Below are 21,266 nucleotides of genomic sequence, written 5' to 3' on the forward strand. Positions count from 1 at the left end.
GTTGCTTGTTACCTGGGAGACATCAGCCCCCACCTGTCTACTACATCTTCTCCAATGGACAGTACCAACAGCTTCTTAAAATACATCCTCAGTTTTATTCTGTGCTTTCCTCATATACATACATTGCTGGCATTTTAAGAATATAAAATGCCATGCTTCATTTTTGGCACAAATAGAAGAATAACATTCTGAATTTGCAATACACTTCTATGCTCAAGAGAGAAGGTAAAACTGATAATTGCCATATTTCTGCTTCTGGTTTAGAACCATAACACTAACCTTTACTTGTTAGTTAAGATTGGGTAGATTAAACTTTATTTTTCCTTACTAGGTGATGAAATGAGGACAAAAGAGGCAAGATCTAGATTTTCACTAGACCAAAATCTCTGAACTTTTATTTGCTCATCCTTTTATTCATCGGTCTGTGACGTCTGCCCTTGCCCATCATGCCCAGCCCCTGAACAGAAATGGAGCTACAGATGGTTCTTTGGCAAGGTGGACTGAGATACACAATACTGGTGGATTTTGGAGAAGGCTTGAACTGCAAATGCCTCTGTCCATGACCTGCTCTGGCATCCTTTGTATTTGTATTTGGCCTATAATGCCTCAGGGTAATGCAGTAAACAACAGAAATAGCATCAATCACCACCTGCCCACATTCTTGAACCATTTTCTGCTGCTTTCTGGGCTCATTGCTAAAGAAATACAGAATTCCAGCAGAAATACAGAGCACCATCATGTAACTGAATCTACCCAATGGAGCATTTATACTGACTTCATCATCATGGTGACTGAGCATCTGTTTTATTTAAAATGAGAAAACAATTTCAGTGCAGTGTTTAGTCAGAAAATCCTGCACAAATCCAAAATTATTATAGACTCATCTAATAGTGGCTTTTTTTCCTACATTACCCCTGTTCTCTCTTAAGATAACAACTTTTGTAGATGATGGATTAGGTCAGTGCCAAATTATAGCTTGCAGTGAAATTCTGCATCAGCCAAGACATAACCAACATTAAGCATTTGAGCCTCAAACTTCAATTTGATCATCACACAAAGCAAATTGCAGAGAAGTGCCATTTATTTATGTTTACCCAGCTCTTGCTCATCTGCTAATGATGAGTGACAAGAGTGGCTGAGTGGCAGGTCAGCCAAAAATACCCATGTTTGGAGCAATTGGCTCTGCAATAATTCCCCTGTCAAAAATCCTCCCTGAGTCACTCAGCAACCAGCAGCCAAGGAACATTTCTGTACCTCTGGGCCCAATTTGGATTTTTTTTTCCTTGCATTTTCTGCTGTGTGGAAGAGATTGCAAATGGTCGTGACACTTGCAACAGTTCCAGCAGCATTTGGATGTCAAGAATCCATCACCTCTCACTTTTACTTTTTCAGCCTGTTTACTTAATTTTTTTTGTTGGTGGCACAAAGGTGAAAGTCCTGAGAGCAAATTCTGAGGCATGCATGGCCAATCTGGTCACTTCAGACAGTAATTTGTACTTTTTACTGTAGTCCTGGGGATGCTTAAGGGAAATGTCAAGTTCTAAATATTACCTAAATTAATCTTGTTTCCTGTTTGTAAATAAATTAAAGTAAGACTTGGGAAAGAGAGTATATATAAATATTAAGGAGAAAGACTTAATTGTCTACATTTCATTCAGGTATTGGGGTTTTTTTATCTCTTCTAGCTGCAGTGGTTGCATATAAGCAAGGAATGAGGCTCTGTTAGAGCTTCATCAGTGTAAGATACCAGGTCAGCAGCTCAAATGGCATCTAGAAATAACTACAGATAACTACATCAACCCTAAAGCAGGTTATGGCAGAGTCTTTTATATATATATAGATATAGATATATATAATATTCATTTTTAGGGGCCATAATACATGATGAAAATAACAGCTTGTGTTAACATGCCAAGGCTCACTGTTGAACATCCTTTACTGCAAGTTAGTTCTTGTTACCAACTGCTCTAATGAAATGGTTAGACACCAATTGTAGCTTCAGAGCTAATTCCAAGCACACCATTATTTCTAACAAGGTAGATTTTGCAGCTAAGATTAGTTAACCCGACTGCATTTCCACTTTACTGCACGAGTTTTGCATTTCTCTACACAGCTGTCTGCTCAGAAGCAGGAGAAAAATGAGTTCCCTCCATGCATTCTTAGTCTTATTCTTTTAAATAGAAGAGATTTTTAATATTGTTTATTTATCTAGGATACAATTTCTGGCATATAGCTATAAATGTGGATGACAAGCCTCTCTATTAAACCAGTTGTTTATATGCATTTTTTTAAAAATCACAAAATAACTGTCAAAAACAGTAAAAATGCAAAACAAAGCACAAACCACATTTGTCAGCAGCAGCCTAAATAACCTGTTTTAATAAAGAGAACATCAAAGAGAGTCAGACATAAAAAATTATTTCAAACAACTGTTTTTGCATTTCTCCTTAGTTTCATATAGCAAAATTAATCTTTTTAACAGATAATCTTAAAACTGTAGTAGTTTGCTAAAATGCAAAGTAAACTGTTGGAAGTACAGGTGCTCATGTACAATTCGTGTTACCAATTTATTAATAAAGCAAGAGCACCGACTGCTGTGGGCTTATACATAAAAAATAAAAGGTAAAACTATGGACTAATTAATCAGGCTGTGGGTAAAACCACCTTGTCAAACACTAACATTTCATGGTTGAGTACCCTGGGCATGAAAAGATGGGTTTGTTCTTCAAAGATAAGAAAATTCCCCTGCATTACTCCCAGGGATTGGTCCAGGAAAACCAGGCAGATGAGGAGCACAGGTTCTGAGGAGCTGGTTCCTGATCTCACAGCTGGTGCTGTGCCTTTTTACAAAGCAGGAGGGACATTTAATTTAATTTAGGACAACTTTAGAAACAGTTTTGTCAGTCACACAAATTGCACTGATCTCATACCTGTTCATACCCACAGAATTAGTGCCATAAATAACTCTTGAGTGATGCAACATTGCTTCTCTTCCAAAGGGTTTTACAAGACCTGTAAGAGCAATTATATTTTAACAATGAAATAATTGTTGCTATTAATAGCTTTTAACTCAGTAAGATTATTTTCCTGTCTAGGCACCCACCATGCAGAAACTATATTTCTTTTGCCGTTTTTATTAAAATTTGGATAAATAAAAATGCATAATTATTTTTCTTAATATCTTAGACACTTCTTACAGGAATTCTGAATTTAAAAAATACCTTTAACCTGTCTTCTTGAGCAATTTCATTTGCTTTTGTTCCCTACTGTGCTGGAAACATACTTGTGTTTGCTTGCTCTCAGTGAGGTACCCCAACAGTTTCTCAGGTAGTGCAGCATAATATAAATATTATGGTTACAGATGAGCTGCTCCCTGCTGCTATTTACTTCATGCTTTACCTTCCTTGTCATTTACAAATAAAAAATGTTTATGGACTGAAAAATGTTTAAAAAAGTGAGAATAAAGAATATTGTATTATTCCCAAGAGGACTGTGGAAAAAATATGTGTGAAGTACTGCAATATTCTAAATTCCCTCAGTTTCCTGTTGCTCCATGTTTGGCTACAGCAGAACATGGACAATCTTGAGAGGCTAAAAACCTGTGTTTCTGATTCTGGTCCTGGTAAAATGCACATTCTTGGGTGATGGTTTTTCATCAGCTAAAACAGAGTATTTAATCTCAATTATCTTATTTTTTCCTGCAAAATAGAACTTCTGTAGCTGGAGGAAAACAAGGAAGTATCCATTGTTCTGTGGCAAATTCATCTTAAAGAGGAATCTTCCAAAGAAAACCAATAGTTAGAACAAGATTTGGTATTGCCTTTGAGCCCTGAAACCCAGACTAAACTCAAAGGGTGCTTTCAGCATTGGAAGTCTGCTCTTGTTGTGATGTGCTTTTAATACAGTGTCATCATTTGACAAGTGAGATTTTGATATATGAGGAATTTTACTTCTGTGGCTTCACCATCATGTAAGACTCCAGTGTGGTGTCATTGGTCTGACCTGAGATGTCACAGCTTTCCCAAAGAGAGCAGTGCCACCAGAGCCAGCCTCCAGGGCATCCCTGCTGATCCCTGGCCATGGGCAACCTCAGCGAAGGGCAGCCTGTGCCTGCAAGAGATTCCAGACCAGAGATTCCAGATCAGAGATTCCAGCTCAGTGATTCCAGATCAGAGATTCCAGATCAGAGATTCCAGCTCAGATTCCAGATCAGAGATTCCAGATCAGAGATTCCAGATCAGAGATTCCAGCTCAGATTCCAGATCAGTGATTCCAGATCAGTGATTCCAGATCAGAGATTCCAGCTCAGAGATTCCAGCTCAGAGATTCCAGCTCAGAGATTCCAGCTCAGAGATTCCAGACCAGAGATTCCAGATCAGATTCCAGCTCAGAGATTCCAGATCAGTGATTCCAGATCAGAGATTCCAGCTCAGAGATTCCAGATCAGTGATTCCAGATCAGAGATTCCAGATCAGAGATTCCAGATCAGAGATTCCAGATCAGAGATTTCAGCTCAGTGATTTCAGCTCAGAGATTTCAGCTCAGAGATTCCAGATCAGAGATTCCAGCTCAGTGATTTCAGCTCAAAGATTTCAGCTCAGAGATTTCAGCTCAGAGATTCCAGATCAGAGATTTCAGCTCAGTGATTTCAGCTCAAAGATTTCAGCTCAGAGATTTCAGCTCAGAGATTCCAGATCAGAGATTCCAGCTCAGAGATTTCAGATCAGTGATTTCAGCTCAGTGATTCCAGTTCAAAGATTTCAGCTCAGTGATTTCAGCAGAAAAATCCTAATAACTGTGTTTCAGTACTGAATAACCAGACTTCACGTTCATCCAAAAGCCAAATTCAGCAATACAGACATTAAACCCTGTTTCAGTGAGGTTTAGGGGTTGTTTTTTTTTTCCTTATTATAAACTTGGACAGCACATTATAATGAGATTTCTTTATTGGCAGTCTTAGTCTTGGACCATTTGTACAGTTACAAAAATTACCAGATATAAACTAAGTTAATACTGATCTTGTTCACGGCATGTAAGTCCAGAAATTTCTCTTTACAGCCTTCAGAAGTGTCAGCACATGACTTTTAAATGTGAACATCAGGCTGCTACAATTCTGACAATTCCAGAAAAAGAAACTTCATTTTCTAATTGACATATGAGAACTAAGACATTTAGGCTAAATAAAGCTGACTAGCCTTTCATCTGTTCAGAAGAACTTAATTGTCATGGGAGTTCATTAAATTTGTTCATCTTTTTTTTTAAAAGAATCTACAAATTGCAGTGTAAATGGTAACAGTGTCTGGTGATCCCAGACAAATCAAATATCAAGGTTCTGGGTAAGACAGATACATATGCAGTGAGAGAAGGGAACTGTGCCTTTGTAATTTAAAAGTTCCAGCAAATCACAAAGCTAAAAAGCAGATGAAAAGCTGCAGGAGCTAAGGAGAACCTAGTTAACAATAACACAGTAATTGTTTAACTGTAGGAGACTGTAACAAAGTTTGCAGAATCAATGAATATCAGTATTTTGAATACTGCAAGCGGTGGTTTTTGATATGTGGAAAGATGTGGATGCTAAATGCAAAAAGCAAGCAGGGAACAGAGCCTATGTGAAACTAAGTCACACAGGCTTCTCATTCTGGCCTGGGAAAGCACAAGAGAGAATCCAAACAGTCCTTGGTGAAGGACAACAATCTCAGCAGCTGTTGTTTAGGAAACAGTTAATGGGTGTTGTTCCACTTAACCAATGCTGGTGATGTGTTGCTTTAATGACCAATGAGAGTTTTACCTCTCAGACCTTCTCAAACCTGTCTATAAAAGAAGATTAAGAGTAAAAACTTTGCTCTCTTGGACAATTCAGCTGAGGGAGTCAGTGTCATACAACTGCTCTGTTCCTAATATAGTGCAATAGAAAGACTCTAAAACTTGTTAAAGTTGTAAAGTGGATATGTATTTATCTAGCACTGGGAATATGCAGGATCATTCCCAAAGGCATATACACCAATAGCAATGACTGTTTTTAATTTATTTTTTACAATCTAGGATTACACAATATGCCTAACACATATTCATTTCCTAGCCTTGCCTAGCCTTGTTTTGTACAGTAATTAGCCTTAGTTCCTGCCTGTGCTTGTGCATCCCCAATTTGGGGGTCATCGGTGGTCTTTGATGAAGGCTTCCAAGCTCTTCTTTGCATCTGAACTTTTCATTTTTCTTCTTTACTCATGCTCCTTGGCTCCTTGGTTGTAGCCCAAGCCACAAGACTAGTCCTGGCCAGTTTTGAGGTGTAACCAATCTTTCTTATCTCAGTCTCCTTGCATTCTTGTCTCCCCTCATCCTGTGTTTAGGTTATAACTCCTTCCTTACCACAAGAGTCCTGCATTCTTTCCCACTGTTTTGCTAGCACATCAGATGTTCATCCTGATTCTGAAAGCATAGCAGAGCTTACAGAGACAATAGACATTTTCTACCAAGCAGAATGCATTTTAAAGATAATATACATTTCCAAGTTAGCTATCCCTAATCAATTAATCCCTAAATTTCTTACTCCTTTGCCTCAGTTTTAACATATCCTGTATGTTTCCTCTAATATTTCAGCCTATATCCTGTATGTTTCCTCAAATATTTTAACCCCAGATTCCTCTGTGCTTGCCTTGAGGCTGCAGAGTACAGATTACTGGGTGCCCATGGCAAATGCTGCTGGAGCAGGGAGGTGATGTCAGCCCCTGCAGTGCCATCTGTAACTGGATGGGAGTGAATTCACTGGCTGGCAATTCAGAGCAGAACACGCTGATGCTGTACCTGCTGGAGCCAGATGGTGACTGGAATTACTAAAATGACTTGTACTGTAAACAGCTGAGAAATTACCCTGCTAGGAAATACCCAATGCAGAGATGGGATCCCAGTCCAACCAAGTGGTGTGTGGGGAGTATTTGCAAACACTCTGTGGAATGATTCTCCACTGGTTAATTATAATCCTTCCCTTCACCCTCTTCTAGGTTCAGCTGATCCACTATAACCATGAGCTGTACACAAACGTCACAGAAGCTGCAAAGAGTCCTAATGGGCTGGTGGTAGTTTCCATATTTATGAAAGTAAGTATTCTTTACTACAGATTCCTAATATAGAGATAGTAAACCTTTCCCTGAACTGTAAATGTAGGAGTTAGACACCTCATTATGCTGCAGAAATGCCCAGAGTCTGACCTGGAGTCCAGAGACAGCTTCACCCTGAACTGAGCACTCCATCTCTTCTCCAAAGCTTTTACAATAAATGGGAAATTAAAAGGGATAAGAGAGCATGGGGGAAAATCCCCTTACATCATAAACATCACTTATAACACTTCAGTGGCTATGGCAGAAGTTACTAGCTTTGCAAATTTAGTGTTTCTTCATGAAATGTTATTCTTCCAAATCTCTTCTAGTAGGTTGAGGCGCCAGGAAGGAGGGCATGGCATGCTGATGTGTCAAAGCCAGCAAAATAAGTTTCTTCAGTGTTATTTAAAATGTCTTCAAACTAATAAAACTGAAAGAATGTTAAAAGTAGAACTTCTAATATCTTCCATTTCACAGAATTACAAAGAGGTGAATATTTTGTCTCTATCCTGTTTCATTCAAGGTACATAGTTAAGTCTATAATTTATAGTGATTTAACACTGAACTCAAGATTTCATGGTTTTTCCAAACCTACTTAATTACATTGGAGAAATCTTTTCTCTTGTTTTATATAAAAAATATTCTCCCCTCCAAATGTTGCTAATATTCCTTCATTGTTTATCTCTGTTTCATCAGTCTAAAAATGTGTATTTCTGAGTAATGCTGAAGTTCACCTCGTCATACCTTAGGTATGAGATATCTATTAGTTCCCCTCAGTACTCTAATCCCATTTTATAATGGTCCTAACAAAATATTAACCTCAGAATTAAAAGTATGCATTTCACAGAGCATATTGAATAATTAAATATAAAAGGGCAATTTTCACACAGGTCTAATATTTAAGAAAGATATTTAGGCTACCTTTTTTTTTCTCATCCAAAATGTATTGAACCCGACAATCTGATCTGCATTCATGAAAAAGGGAAAAATTAAAGAGAAGACAGAGGGAGTCTTGTCAATATTTAGAAGTGCCTGCAGGTAGTTCTCAGAGGATGGACCAGGGTCTGCTTAGGGTTGCTGAGCAACAAGAAAGAGGCAGCAAGGGGACAGAATCTGACACATGGAAAGTTCCACCTGAACATGAGGTGTTGCCTCATATGTTGCCCAGACATAAACCAGAAGAAGAGAGCTTTAATTTGCAATTAAAATAGCCTGCTGCAAGGAAATTATATTTATCAATAAATAAAGTAATAGAATACTAATGAAAATCCTGCCTAATATATCAACCACCTGCAAACTTCATCAAAGCTGTTGGAGAAGAAACCTGTGCTCAGGCTTTTATTCAGGCATTAATTTCTGTTCACCCTGTTCTCCCATTCTTGTGTTTTATGTATTTTACCAACTTTCTATCAAGCTTCATTAGAAAAACAAGTAAATAATTCTTTATATCTCCCACAACAATGAAGAGAAGGCAGAACCCAACTGGAGCAGTATCAGAGAGTGAGTGTGTGTGTGCACACATGGAGACCTGCAGTTCTGGCAAAGAAATGTTTGTGAGAAGAATTTGACATTGTGCATTTTCTCTTCTGCAGGTATCTGAATCATCAAATCCATTTCTAAATCGTATGCTTAACAGAGACACCATAACAAGAATAACATATAAGAGTAAGTTTCTTTTCATTTCCTCTGGTAACAGCTGTGTTCTTTCAGTATCAAGTAACACATTTAGTGATCCTGAAACAAGAGGCATTTTATTATGAGCAGAAATTCTAGGTTTGCATTGCCACCAACTCTGCATGATAAACTCAGGAATGTGAAGAAGCTCGTTAGGTCATCACTTTATCAAATGAATTTTGAACTTCAAAGTCTGTTTTACGTCTGAAGGTGCACCAACAGATTAATGAAGTTATATTTCACATATACATATACTGTATTCACACAGAAAGCTCAGGAGAAACTTACTACTGTTAGCAGTAAAAGGGAGATGTGGAGCAGCCTGGGTTATATTGGATCTGGTTATGTCAAGATGCTGCACCATTACCTGGATTTAGTGTTCATCAATGTTTTCTTTTTGTACAGAAATTTATAACATTCCTATTCAACTACTGCTGCATTTAACAGATACAGAAAGAAGGCATTAACATAGCTTGTATATTTGTTGTATTCACATTTGAGAGGCCTTTAACTGATGATCCTCAATAATTCCACATTCATATATTGACCTTGTGGAAAACTGGAGCTTAAGATATTTTAGAGAAATTTAGAGAAAATAATGAAAAATATGTATAACAAATTAAACCTCTTCTCCTGAAAACTTCATTTCCTTTGTCAATTTTTCTAAGCTTCTATGAAGTTTTTAAGTTCAACAATACCAGAATTTAACTTTATAGAAGTACATAGCAACCTGATAACACAAACAGTTCCTTGTCCTCTCCTGCAGCACACACACCTTTCACCCCACTGATGTTCCTCTGATTTTACATGACAGTTAACAAATCTTGTTACATCTTTGGTCCAAATAAGAGGTTTCTATGATAATAAAACTCAGTTCTCTACAATACCTATGGAAAGGAAGGCAACAGAGGGTTCTCCTCAGGATGTTTTTCCCAGATTGTTCTATCAGCATCAAATGTCATCTTCTCTGCATGGAAGAAGCAGATCAGACCCATTTTGAAACTGCTTGTCCTGATTCCTTGCAAGAACACAGCAAGGCTGTTCTGCAAGAGCTTCCTGCTTACCAGTGCTGCTGCAGCACCCTGGAAACAGGGAATTATTGTTAAGGCTGTGTGTGCTTTTTCCAGCTCTTTCACCCACAAATTCCATATTCCCAGCTTCTGTCTGGGAACCAGCCAGATGTTCTCCCATGGGGCCACACCCTCCCAATACCAAATTTTTCATTTGTATGCTGCATTTACAGCTCCTCTCTGGAGCTGTGAGCATCCCACAATCTCCCATTGCTTGTTTTCTCTCCTTACAAGGGAAACACAATTTCAATCACACCTAATTTGGGTTCACTAAATGAAATTTTGCATGAAGATGAACATACAAAACACAGGCTTGAAAAGCAGTGATTAACAGAATTGCTTTAATTTTTAACCACTGTTTTTGCTGCGTTTATCTGTTAAAATTAAACCCCTGGAAGACACAATGCACATAATATTCCACAGGGCATTGGACTACTTACTGTAGTAACAAGTATTGACTGGGAATTCTTAGTGTAAATTGGGAACATGAAAGTGTTATTGAAAGTAATTTTGTAGTTGTCTTGCATGATGGATTATAGCATGATTGCTGAAAATTAATTTTACCTCTTCCACTGTAAGGATTTCTAGTGTGCCTTTAGCAGCTGCAGTTTTTCAGCTTCTGCTTTAGGGCACCACTCCTGGAGTCAATGCTCAGCACGGTGCTGACAAAATGCCCAGGCCCCATATGCTCAAGAGGAGCATGGAGAGAATGATAAATGCAGCACTGGTTCAGAGTCAGGACAGTTCATCACATAAATAAAAGGTTTTGGGGTTTTCTTTTCAAGAACAGCAACAAAATTAAGTGCTGTCTCTCCTGCTGCATGAAATTTCCATGGGCAAAGGGCATTAAAAGGGAAATTTCTACTCTTAGATATTAATGGTTACAGTGAAGTAAAGTGGACCCCAAGGAATTTTTAAGGAGATTTTAAATGCTAATTTTATTCTGTTATCACAGCCCAAAGAATGTACTGTGAGAAGGCTGAAACAAGGGGTTTTCAAGCAGGCTTTAGTCAGAAGCTGTGTGGATATCTCAGAAGAAAATGGTTTTATTATTCCTCTTTAAGTGTGCTATTTGAGGAGATAAGTTAGTTTACTTTCAAAGCAGTTATGCTACATGAGCTTTCACTCAGTGTTTGCTTAACATCAGGAAAGAACATAATTTTATAACTTTATAGATTCACAAAATTCCACATAAAAATTTGGTCTTGTCATTGTCTGGTAAGCAGAGAAATTGAGTATCTTTACATTCCTTATCCTGTAAATCTATCCTAAATCCTTTTCTGGATTATCATGATATGAACTTTACAATCAAATGTACCTTCCTCTACTCAATTAACAATATATTCCCTATAAAAAGCATTATTATGAAGAGAACATGCACAGATTTTGCTGTGAAAGCCAACACTACACATCTATTACAAACCTAGGGATAAAAGGATTTCCATTATTTCCTAGGTAAATTGTCAGAGTCAAGGCCTTTTTGTAAATGAACACGAAATCTAATGAAATCTAATTTGTAGAGAGAAGAATTCCTGAGTTTGGAAATCATCCAAAGGCACCAGCAGATGAAGAGAAACAGATAGTGGGCTGCAGATAGGAATGATGCTGGGGATCCATGAAATGCTGGATGGGCTTATGAAAGGGAGTTTGTCACTGGCAAGAGATCATACGTGGTGATTTTGAGCACTTTGAACATATTTGCAGTAAATACAAGCAAGACTTTGAAGTGCTGCAGTCTGTTAATCCCAACCCAGCAATTCTGCTTCAGCTCCACAAGAATCCCTTACCAAGATGTGGGGAAAGGGCAGACCTGTTCATGGGAAACATGTTGGGAACCAAATCCTTACTGTGCAGTCTTCTCTCATGGAGTCATCTGACTTGCCAGGGGGATATAACTCATATACAGGCAGTAATAAGTACTCCTTTTTCTTGGACAAACTTTTATTTCATTCACCCCTACCTTCCACTTTTCCTGAAATGATATTTTCCTCCAGTCTCATATCAATATCCCTCATCTGTATTAATCTCCAGTTAGTTTTCCATCTCCTAGTAAACATTTCAGGGCAAATTCTACCTGGCTGAAATCATTTTAGCCCAGCTGAAGCCAATATGGCTGTGAGAAAGCAGATTTGGTCCTTAGGGATCTCTTCTGCCTGACTCTGATGCTGCCCTTGGTGCCAAACACACCACTCTCCATGGCTCATAAATAATAAACAAGATGTTCATGTGGGAAAAGGAAAAGTCTGTGATGACTCATTGAAAACAGGCACTGGCATGAAAAAAATCCATCAGTTCTCTCCTGATGCAATTCTAACAAAATTATCAGTGCACTGCAAATAAAGTTTTTAAGGGCTAGCACACAGGTCTATTCAGTCATCTCTACTTGTTCAAGTATTTTTACTGTGTTTCCATGCTTCTGTCTGGAAGATGTGGGTTTAGAAAGAGGCTGTCACAGGCATATTAAAACAGGTGCCAGTCACCTCCCAGACACTAACAGCACTGTCCCTTCTGCTGGAGGATCCAGCCAGCCATATTTGTCATATTTGTCATATTTGTCATATTTCTGACAAACATGAGAGGACCTGACAAGATTTTATCTTTTAAAATAACAAATACATTTAAAATATCAAGTAACAGCAAGGCCCTGGTCAATGAGGCAGAAACATTACACTCTTACCTTGGCATTTTAACTGATGCTGTAGCTGTCAATATTGTTGCCCCAGGAACCCACACCATGTTGACTGTGCTGTGTTAAAATAAAAGACAAGGCCACATTTGCTCTGCCTGTGTTGATTTTCTGTTGCCCATGACAATAGTCTACAGCCTCTTTTTCAATTAGATTATAAGAGACAAGACTTTTGCTCATCTATGTCCTTCAGCTACAGTATCTTAAATTCAAGTTAAATTATGCCTTTCATTTTTAGCTCTTATGCACTTCCTTGATCATTTGATTTCTCTGCAAATCAAGGCCAGCTCATGTTGAGCATTGAAAGAGGGAACACACCTCAGTGTGCACTTTTCCTTGCCTATATTCTAATGTTCCCTCTGCAAATGAACCAAATTAGAGACACCACACACAAGTGGAAGGGTTCAAAAAGATCTCACAATGTTACAAATCATAACCACCCCAGCTTTCTCTGAGATACACACAAGCAGCAGCATACCAGTAATAAAATACTGTGGATGAACTCCTACAGCTCAAGATTTGGCAGGAAAAGCTGAGTTTTAGCTTTGACAGCACTGCCAAAAGAACTGTAGGGCCAAAGAGAAATAGTGCAGGTAGTACAGAAAACACTAGGGAACTTCAATGAATTTTGAAAGATATAACCATATCTCGTTATATTTTGGTACATATCCACAGAATAAATTCTGTTGCAGAGGAACACACCTCATTAATTCCCAGGGAGCCTTAGAGCAAAGGCAGGGACCCTGGTACTGCTCCCCAGCAAGTTTTCCACCTAGAATGGAGCTTTCAGAGGGAGCTGGCACTGCACCCACAGCACTGTGCACAGGAGAGGCCAGGAGGCTTCATGGAGCAGCTTTATTATCATGCATTAACTGCAACTTCTTCTCATGCCAGAAGGGCAATTAAGTTTTAATCTTGGCCTTCCTGAGGCTTTGTTGAGCAAAAATTCTTAATCACCCCAAAAGATGGAAAGTTGACATTCTCCAAAGGCTTCTGCATCTCAATCAATAAGTGCAACTTTAAGGAGCTTTTGACTCTGGTCCCTAAATGTGATTCAGAGTTGCCCTGTGGGTGCCTGTGCTCAGCTCTCAGTGTGTGAATGGGAATCTCACTGCAGCTCCACCCAGGGATGTTTTCTTGTGTTTCTTGTTCTTGTCTAAACTGCTGGAGCATCCAGAAACGTGCATCTGTTAAACTTCCTTCTCTGGTAAAACTGAACATCATGTCATCATGTTCTGGAATTAGGAGACGTGAAAAGGGTGGTGTGGTTTTGTTTGTTTTGGGGTTTTTGTTTGGGTTTGTTTGCTTTGTGATGCTGCTGTTTTACCTGAGTTGTTTTCCTCCTTTGTTCTCCAGATGATGCATACTTTCTACAGGGGCTTAATATTGAGGAACTTTATCCAGAGACATCTAGTTTCATTACATATGATGGGTCAATGACAATTCCACCCTGCTATGAAACAGCAAGCTGGATAATAATGAACAAACCTGTCTACATAACAAGGATGCAGGTAAAGCAATTTACAAATTACTCAGTCTAGGATAGGTACAAAATATTATTTTAAATATAATATTTATAGCTTTACATTAGATTCAACCTTTGTGCTGTAGGGATCTCTGCATGCAATTTATACAGTTTGGAAAAGCATTGAAGAGGTTTTGGTTTTTTTTCAAAATAAAAATATTAACTGTTTAGAGCTCTGTCAATATCTACACAACACAAACTTTGAGGGGAGCCCTGTTTTCAGTGAGGATATGAACCAAATGGCTTCCTGCAGTCTCTGCACATCTGCATCATCCTGTGATGCTGTGAACAGTTACCTGGGGACTTTAAAACAAGTACAGCAGTGTTGTGCAAACACAACTGAGGTGATTAAGGATAACAGAGGCCATTCCTAGATCTGAATAAACACGTCCATAGCACATAAATGTGACAGTGTCACTGATGGACACAATATATTGAGGGTTCTTCAGACAATCTGACACACACAGCTGTTCTGTGAGGCAAAGAAAGCCTTTATTTCAGGGTTTTTTCAACCCTTATGTAGTTTTTCCAACCAGGTTACCCTGATTGGTAGAAGGAACCTCTTTGGTCCCATTGGTGGGACCAGAGAAAACACACTAAGAACATTTGTTCAGTATTGTTTTGAGAAATATTATCTATTTACAATAACACAATCCTGGAGAGAAAACTGTTCCCAGGAACTTTTCCCCTGGAAAGAGATGAGCTCCTGAAACTCTCTCAGGCTCAGAAATCCTGTCCACATGACAGAGATGGTATCTGGAGCCTTCTAGGAATAAAATCAGCCAATACTTTGTGGTATAGAATAAAATTACAGAGTACACACCACAGATTCCTTTGGAAAAATCAGACTGATATATTGAAGTCCCTATTAGAGAGAAGCAGGAGAAATTATGCAAGAGAAAACAAAACTTCACATCCAAAAGGAAGCTGTTGAGGAAACACCAGTGGAAAAATCTCAAAAACTACATTTCTGTACAACTTGCCTACAATCCAATGCCTGGCATCAGGAAACAGCAAATTTAACACCAATTGCCCTCTTCTCCAGAGTTTCCATCAGTGAGTTGCCTACATACCTGTGAGCTGAACTAAAACCTCCTCTCTTGCATACTGGAACCTCAAGGAATACTTGAACCACCATCTGCCTGCCCCAAGCAGGCAGCAGAAGAAATATGGCCTGAGAAAAGAAATGGGGAACAAGAAAACAACTCTAAATATCACTTTGGGATTCTAAATCATATTAACATTGTAAATAACATGACTTTAAAAAGCCTGAGATGTTTTATTTTTGTGATATTCCTTCCATCCAGTTTAGTCTGGAAGCAGAGAAAGCACTTTGTTTCTTTTGTAATTGGGTGATTTGAGAGAATGACACCACTGAGCACAGGCAAAAAAGTTCAATATTATGAACTTTTGAAACACAGGACCTGAATATTTTCCTACATGAAACATTTTTAGGTCCAACATTAATGTGCAAAATAAGGATTAGAATATTTCTAGTCTGTGCTGCTACCTATGGGTTATAACCTCATGATACTTGTTCCTTGTCATGCTTTAATGGTTAATCACATCCTCCATTAATACTTAGTTATATCCTCCATAATTAATGCTACAAATGGATTTTGTGGAATACTTACTAATTATGTTATGTACTCAGACTGAAAAAGCAATGCCTAGCTCAAGTTTTCCTTAGAAATTTTTAATGATTTCCAGTACATAAAATCCAGCTACTGGATTTATCCATTAAATGCCATAAACAAACCTCTTAAATTGCACACTGATGTGGAAGATATTTTGGTTTTATATCTTTAAACCATAATATTGAGGATTTCTGGTTTGTAACTTGAAACTTTTTTTTCCCCTCTCTGATTTTGGTGTACTTGAATCAATTCAGAGTTGCACAGTCACCATGACAGCCATTTCTGCCAGCCAGTGCTGGATGCACAGGATGATTCAGTATTTCCCTCTGTGCTGTGAAACCACCTCAGAGGAAGGCTGGAGTCTGCTGTAGGAACACTCACAGTCACAGCACAGACAGTATCATGACAGACCTGTCAGCAAAAATGAGGCTCTCTCTTATTAATGTCATTAATTTCATGACTTCTGCAGCATCACTGTCAGTTTTCCTTCCCATCCAGCCTGCCCCTACCTGGTTCTTGGATAACATCATCCAAAACTGTGGCTTAACAACTGAAAGCTACACTGATAGCTACAAAATTCAGGAAATTAGCTTTTGTCATTCACCAATTTCACTTGTTCTGTACCAGCTGCTGCCATACAGCACTGTGGATTCCATTCCTTTCCCTCTCCCACAAGGATACCTCAATACTGTTTTCATTTGCTCCCCACAAAACTGGTTATTCTCATCTAAAACTGGGCTCAGAAACAGAGGAGCACACAAGGAATGGTTTTAAGTTAACTCTGGCTACAGACTGTCAGAGTCAACTTAAATTCTGTTTTACTGAAATTCTGTTTCACTGAAATTCTGTTTCACTTCCCTTTATTAACTAATCTATTTAATAGTGTTGTATGTTGTTTACTTATAGAAAAGATCATTACTAAAAACCCCTTGTTTTGTCTTTATAGATGCATTCTTTACGACTGCTAAGCCAGAATCAGCCATCACAGATATTTCTGAGCATGAGCGACAATTTCAGACCAGTCCAGCCTCTCAACAATCGATGTATCCGAACCAATATCAACTTTAGTTTACAGGGAAAAGATTGTCCAAACAATAGAGCACAGAAACTACAATATAGAGGTACATTCCACCTCCAGAATAACCCTGTCTTGTTTTCACTCAGCTCCTTTCTTTGAGATATCCAAGGGCACACAAATAAAAGCACATAAAACTCCAGATATGGGAGGATAACTGTCTCAGTCAAATGCCACACATTTGAAATAGATGAGTAAATGTGCAGGAAAAACATGACAAAAAAACAGTCTGGGACATCTAATATGTTTTTTTTAGAAGTGAATACTTCAGGTCCTTGGTTTTCTAGCCTCATTTTAAGGTCTTCTCACCTTACAAAGTACATTTTGCTCTGGTTTACTCACCCACAAAGGGGGATGAGCTAGTCTTGATGACAACTGATCTCAAACGAAATTAATAATTGATAAGACTTAATTTTGCTTTTTAGGTGCACCACCATAACAAACACCTGAATTGCTGAATGTTGTGTTAAGCTGTGGATATGAACAATGAAGCAGCTCAGTCCCCTGGAGCTGGAGTGTTACAGTGCCACAGCTATGGCTCACAACTGAGCTCTCCTGTGTCTCGTGCATCTTTGAGCCCCTGCACACAACTGTGGTGCCTGAAATAATGGTGTTGAAGTGCCCTCACAGCAGCAATATCATCATTATGAAGGAGCAGTGCTAAAGGAAAGGAAAGGACATTTTCAGCAGCATAGCAGATGACTGTGTTGCAATACCTGAAACAGTCATTCAATTATTTTCTAGGAAAAGGAGGAAACTGAACCTCCTGGCTTTTTTAAGACATTTTGTCTACAAAATGACATTTGCCTGATACAGTGTTAAATTAATTTGATTCACAGTGTTAAACCAGTGTCGTATTTAGAGTTTATTTAAGCATAATTGTTTCTGTTTGTTTCTCTTCCAGTAAATGAATGGCTCCTCAAATGAGACAGAGCAAGCAGAACCCAAATCCTCAGTGGAATGCTCCTTCTGGGAACTGACATCATCTGCAATGCAACCTCCTTCTCTGGGCTCACGTGCACCATGTGCTGTGGGAAAAGAGCTGCCATGTTGGAAAACTCCTCAAAATTCATTCATGTGACTGGTGGCCATTTCAAAACAAAACAAAACAAAACAAAAGTATTACAGTAAATGTGATTACAATTTTCCTGAACTAATTTAAAGTCACAAAGAAAGACTTTTCAGCCTTTGTACATATAAAATTCTTCCTCTTCTCCCCAACCCCCACCCCCAACTGAAAAAAAACAAAAAAAAAGATAAAAGGTGGCTCAGTACAGCATCAAAGTGGAGTTGTGTTCTGTGTGCCAAGTAATCCTTGGAAAGCTCTCATTATTTCACTATTATTAATGGATACCGACAAGACAGAACAAGACTACTGTAGAGGAAACTTATTTCTAGGTTATGATCTTTCTGTTAATTTAATTTAAAAAGGGACAGGCTTTGAGAGATAAGTATTGTAAATATATCACTGCAGAATAAAAAGGAAATTGAAATATTTCCCTCTGTCACATATCTGTAGTAGGATTTGGCAAAATCAGAATATATCCATTTTCTGTTTCTTGTTTTACAACAGATCATATGTTGTGTTGGTTACTATTAACAGCTCAATAAATGTGTTTAACAAATTAATTTAGTTAAGTTGCTTTGATTTCTTTTTTCCTTTCTGAAATAACAAGCTTCTACTACTTATGGATGCATTATTTGTGTTTTTTCTCTTTTTTTCTTCTTTTATTTTCTTTTTAACTTCATTTCTTTATTTGCAGCCCATTCAAGTGAGTTAATTGCAATTGGGAATGTCTTTAGAGGTGGTATAACTTTAACTCTACTTTCTGGTCCATCATTAACAGGAACTGGGCCCAGAAGCAGAAAGCAGTTGAAACATATCTCAGTTCAAAATTGTCATTTTCCTTGCTGAAGCCATTATTGGGACAAACATTCAATCCTGTAAATCGGTGGTGAAAGGGATATTTTTTCTTTACAGATAAATCAGGAGCTGACCAAGTAAAAGCAAATGCCTTTTTTTTAATTTATAATGGTCATTCACTGTGTTTGGTTACTGTCAAGAACTCAATAAATGTGTTTAACAAGTTCACACAGTGCATGTTTGACCTTCTTGAACACTGAGGGATTTTTCAGGTTGGTTCTGTTTTTCAGTCTGGAGACTGGCCAGGCCTCGTGATCTCTAATGCTCACATTGTACCCCATTGAAGTTCACAGAAAGCAAGATGAAACCAGAAAATGCTCTGGCACCAAGGAGTTGTTTACACCAAATGGAAGAACAGGCACTGTAAGAAGTGTGAGGGAACAGCCAATGATATACACAAATGATATTAAGGTTCCTTCTGGAAAGGATTCTTCAGAATTACACTGCCTAGCAAGAAGAGAACAAATTTGAGATTGCCTTCATGCTTCTCAGACAAAAACACTGAAAGAGACAAACACAAAAAGAGAAACTTCTCCAAACTTTACTATCTTGAAAATGTATTTTCTTTTAACAGCATTTACCTGTAGTTGATTTACAAAACAGAGCACAGGAATAACCTTCTGTGCAAACAGCACCACAAATTCTGTGAAATTACTGACATGAGACAGACAGCAATGCAAACTGGTTGTTTTTATAGTGTAGGATTTGTCACTGTGAATCAGGAGATATTGTGGAAGGGCAGTAAAGACTAGAGAGTGATTGTGACAGGCTGGAGCTTGGCAAGGTAAGCAGAGCCCTTTGTGTCCCAGGAGTGGGCATCTTATCATGATGGGTGGAAGAGAGAAAGAAAAAAAAATCAGATGAGACTGACTTCAAGATGTTTCTCTTAATGAAAGTTTTCATGTCAACAGTCATTACAGTGCTAATGTCAACATTTTTTTTCGAAGTAGTACCCTTATAGCATTCATTAGGGATGTCATAAGCATCCCACAACATATGGTGTCTCAAATCCAATTACTTTTCTATTCAAACCATGACCTTGAATAGGTTTTAAAACAAGAAAGAACACAGAAAAAAAGCCCCCATTGCTTATTTGATGGCTCAGTGGCATAGCACTGAAATTCAGAATTATGCCAAGTTGTCTCTCTGTTTGTTTTGCTTTCCAGTTTTGTATCTAATCTAAAAAAAGTGATGGAAGCTTATTTTAATAAAACAAGCAGTGGCAACATCTACTTCCTGAGACTGTTAGCACATTAAAAGCACCACAGACAGAAAGCACACAGAAGTACCTCTAATTCTGAGGGTTAACACTGGAGTTCTCTGTATCCTGCATGTCCTGGAGCTGAAATCCCTCTCTCTGCTGTGGTAGCTTCCCAACCCATATCTACAAGAGACTTTCACCAACCAGCATTTCCTCACTGCAGCTGCTGCCTTGGAACATCTCATGGACATTTATGGACTGAATCTTTCCAGTTCAATCCATGAATAAAAAAAAAAACAAATACAGAAATCTTAGAATTATTCCTAAGACAATTATTTAGGCCCTTTGCTTGGGTAATTGAAGAAATAAAAAGAAACTTTTTTCATCTAAATTTTACCTTTTGAAAGCACCAATTTTACACAAAGATTATTTGGCGATATTTTTGTCACATAGAGTTTTTCTTCTGCGATCATCTTCCCCTAAATGATTTAAACAAAAGCCCCCAAGGATATTTGCTTATGTGAGGATCTAAAAATCTAATCCATTCTGGCTCAAGCATGTTATGTTATGCCTCCAGAAAATAAGTTCTTTATATTTATAAATGATATCTTACTGGAACTTCCCCTCTTGCCACAATAATAGCGATAGCACTGTGCTGCTACACAAGTAACACTGGTTAGAGAAAACTTACAATTATTTGCCACGTTTTTGCAAGTTCTTCCTATATCAGATTATATTGTTACAATATAAACACTCATGCCTTTAATGGTACAATTAAATCTAGAGCAATTACTGCAGATAGTTCCCATACTTCTTCACTGAGCTTTGCTAAATATCCCAAATCATTCTTGCAGTTTAATGCATTTAAATATGTAATTATGTTTAGCACATTTATTATGCACAGTCACTGGAAATCAAGTTCACTTTATTTTCTAATTGCTACTTAGAAACACTGGCAGACAAAATGAGTGCTGAGGCTACATTAATGCACAGATAAATACATTAACCTAAACCTCTGTTACCCTTTTTAATGATAAGAACATTAATTCAAGACATTCACTCATTCAAATATTCATCATTTTCCTCTTAATTTTAAAGTAACTTACAATCAACAGAAAAATCAAATATGATTAATATTTTAGAGAAAAAAAATTGATAAAAGAAAAATCCAGGGGGAAAAAAAGAACCCATGGAAAAAAAAAAAAAAAATTAAAGAGCTGACTTGTCTCAGTAGCCATCAGGATTATTCAAGGGAATAGAGCTCTTTTAAAGTATTCCACCTTTGCACTGTTATTTATAGTGTGAATTTTGCAAAATGAGAAGCTGACAAGCACTACAGTAGGAAATATGGTTGTTCAAGGGAAGTAGTAATCAGCTTTC

General features: G+C 37.9%; 1 protein-coding gene across 2 annotated transcripts in view; it reads left to right on the forward strand.

Moving 5' to 3' along the window:
* CA10 (carbonic anhydrase 10) overlaps positions 1–18,394 on the forward strand; it is a 171,507-nt gene extending 153,113 nt beyond the window's left edge. The window contains exons 7-11 of one of the 2 annotated variants that reach the window (XM_058852451.1): positions 6,999–7,094; positions 8,687–8,759; positions 13,881–14,035; positions 16,633–16,807; positions 17,666–18,394. In XM_058852451.1, the coding sequence (XP_058708434.1) occupies positions 6,999–7,094; positions 8,687–8,759; positions 13,881–14,035; positions 16,633–16,807; positions 17,666–17,688 (522 nt within the window). In that variant the 3' untranslated portion in view covers positions 17,689–18,394. The remainder of the gene's footprint in view (positions 1–6,998; positions 7,095–8,686; positions 8,760–13,880; positions 14,036–16,632; positions 16,808–17,665) is intronic. The other variant, XM_058852452.1, reaches the window with a different exon arrangement.
* The last annotated feature ends 2,872 nt before the right edge of the window (positions 18,395–21,266 follow it).

This window comes from Poecile atricapillus, chromosome 17 (genome assembly GCF_030490865.1).
Source record: "Poecile atricapillus isolate bPoeAtr1 chromosome 17, bPoeAtr1.hap1, whole genome shotgun sequence".
Taxonomy (NCBI): Eukaryota; Metazoa; Chordata; class Aves; order Passeriformes; family Paridae; genus Poecile; species Poecile atricapillus.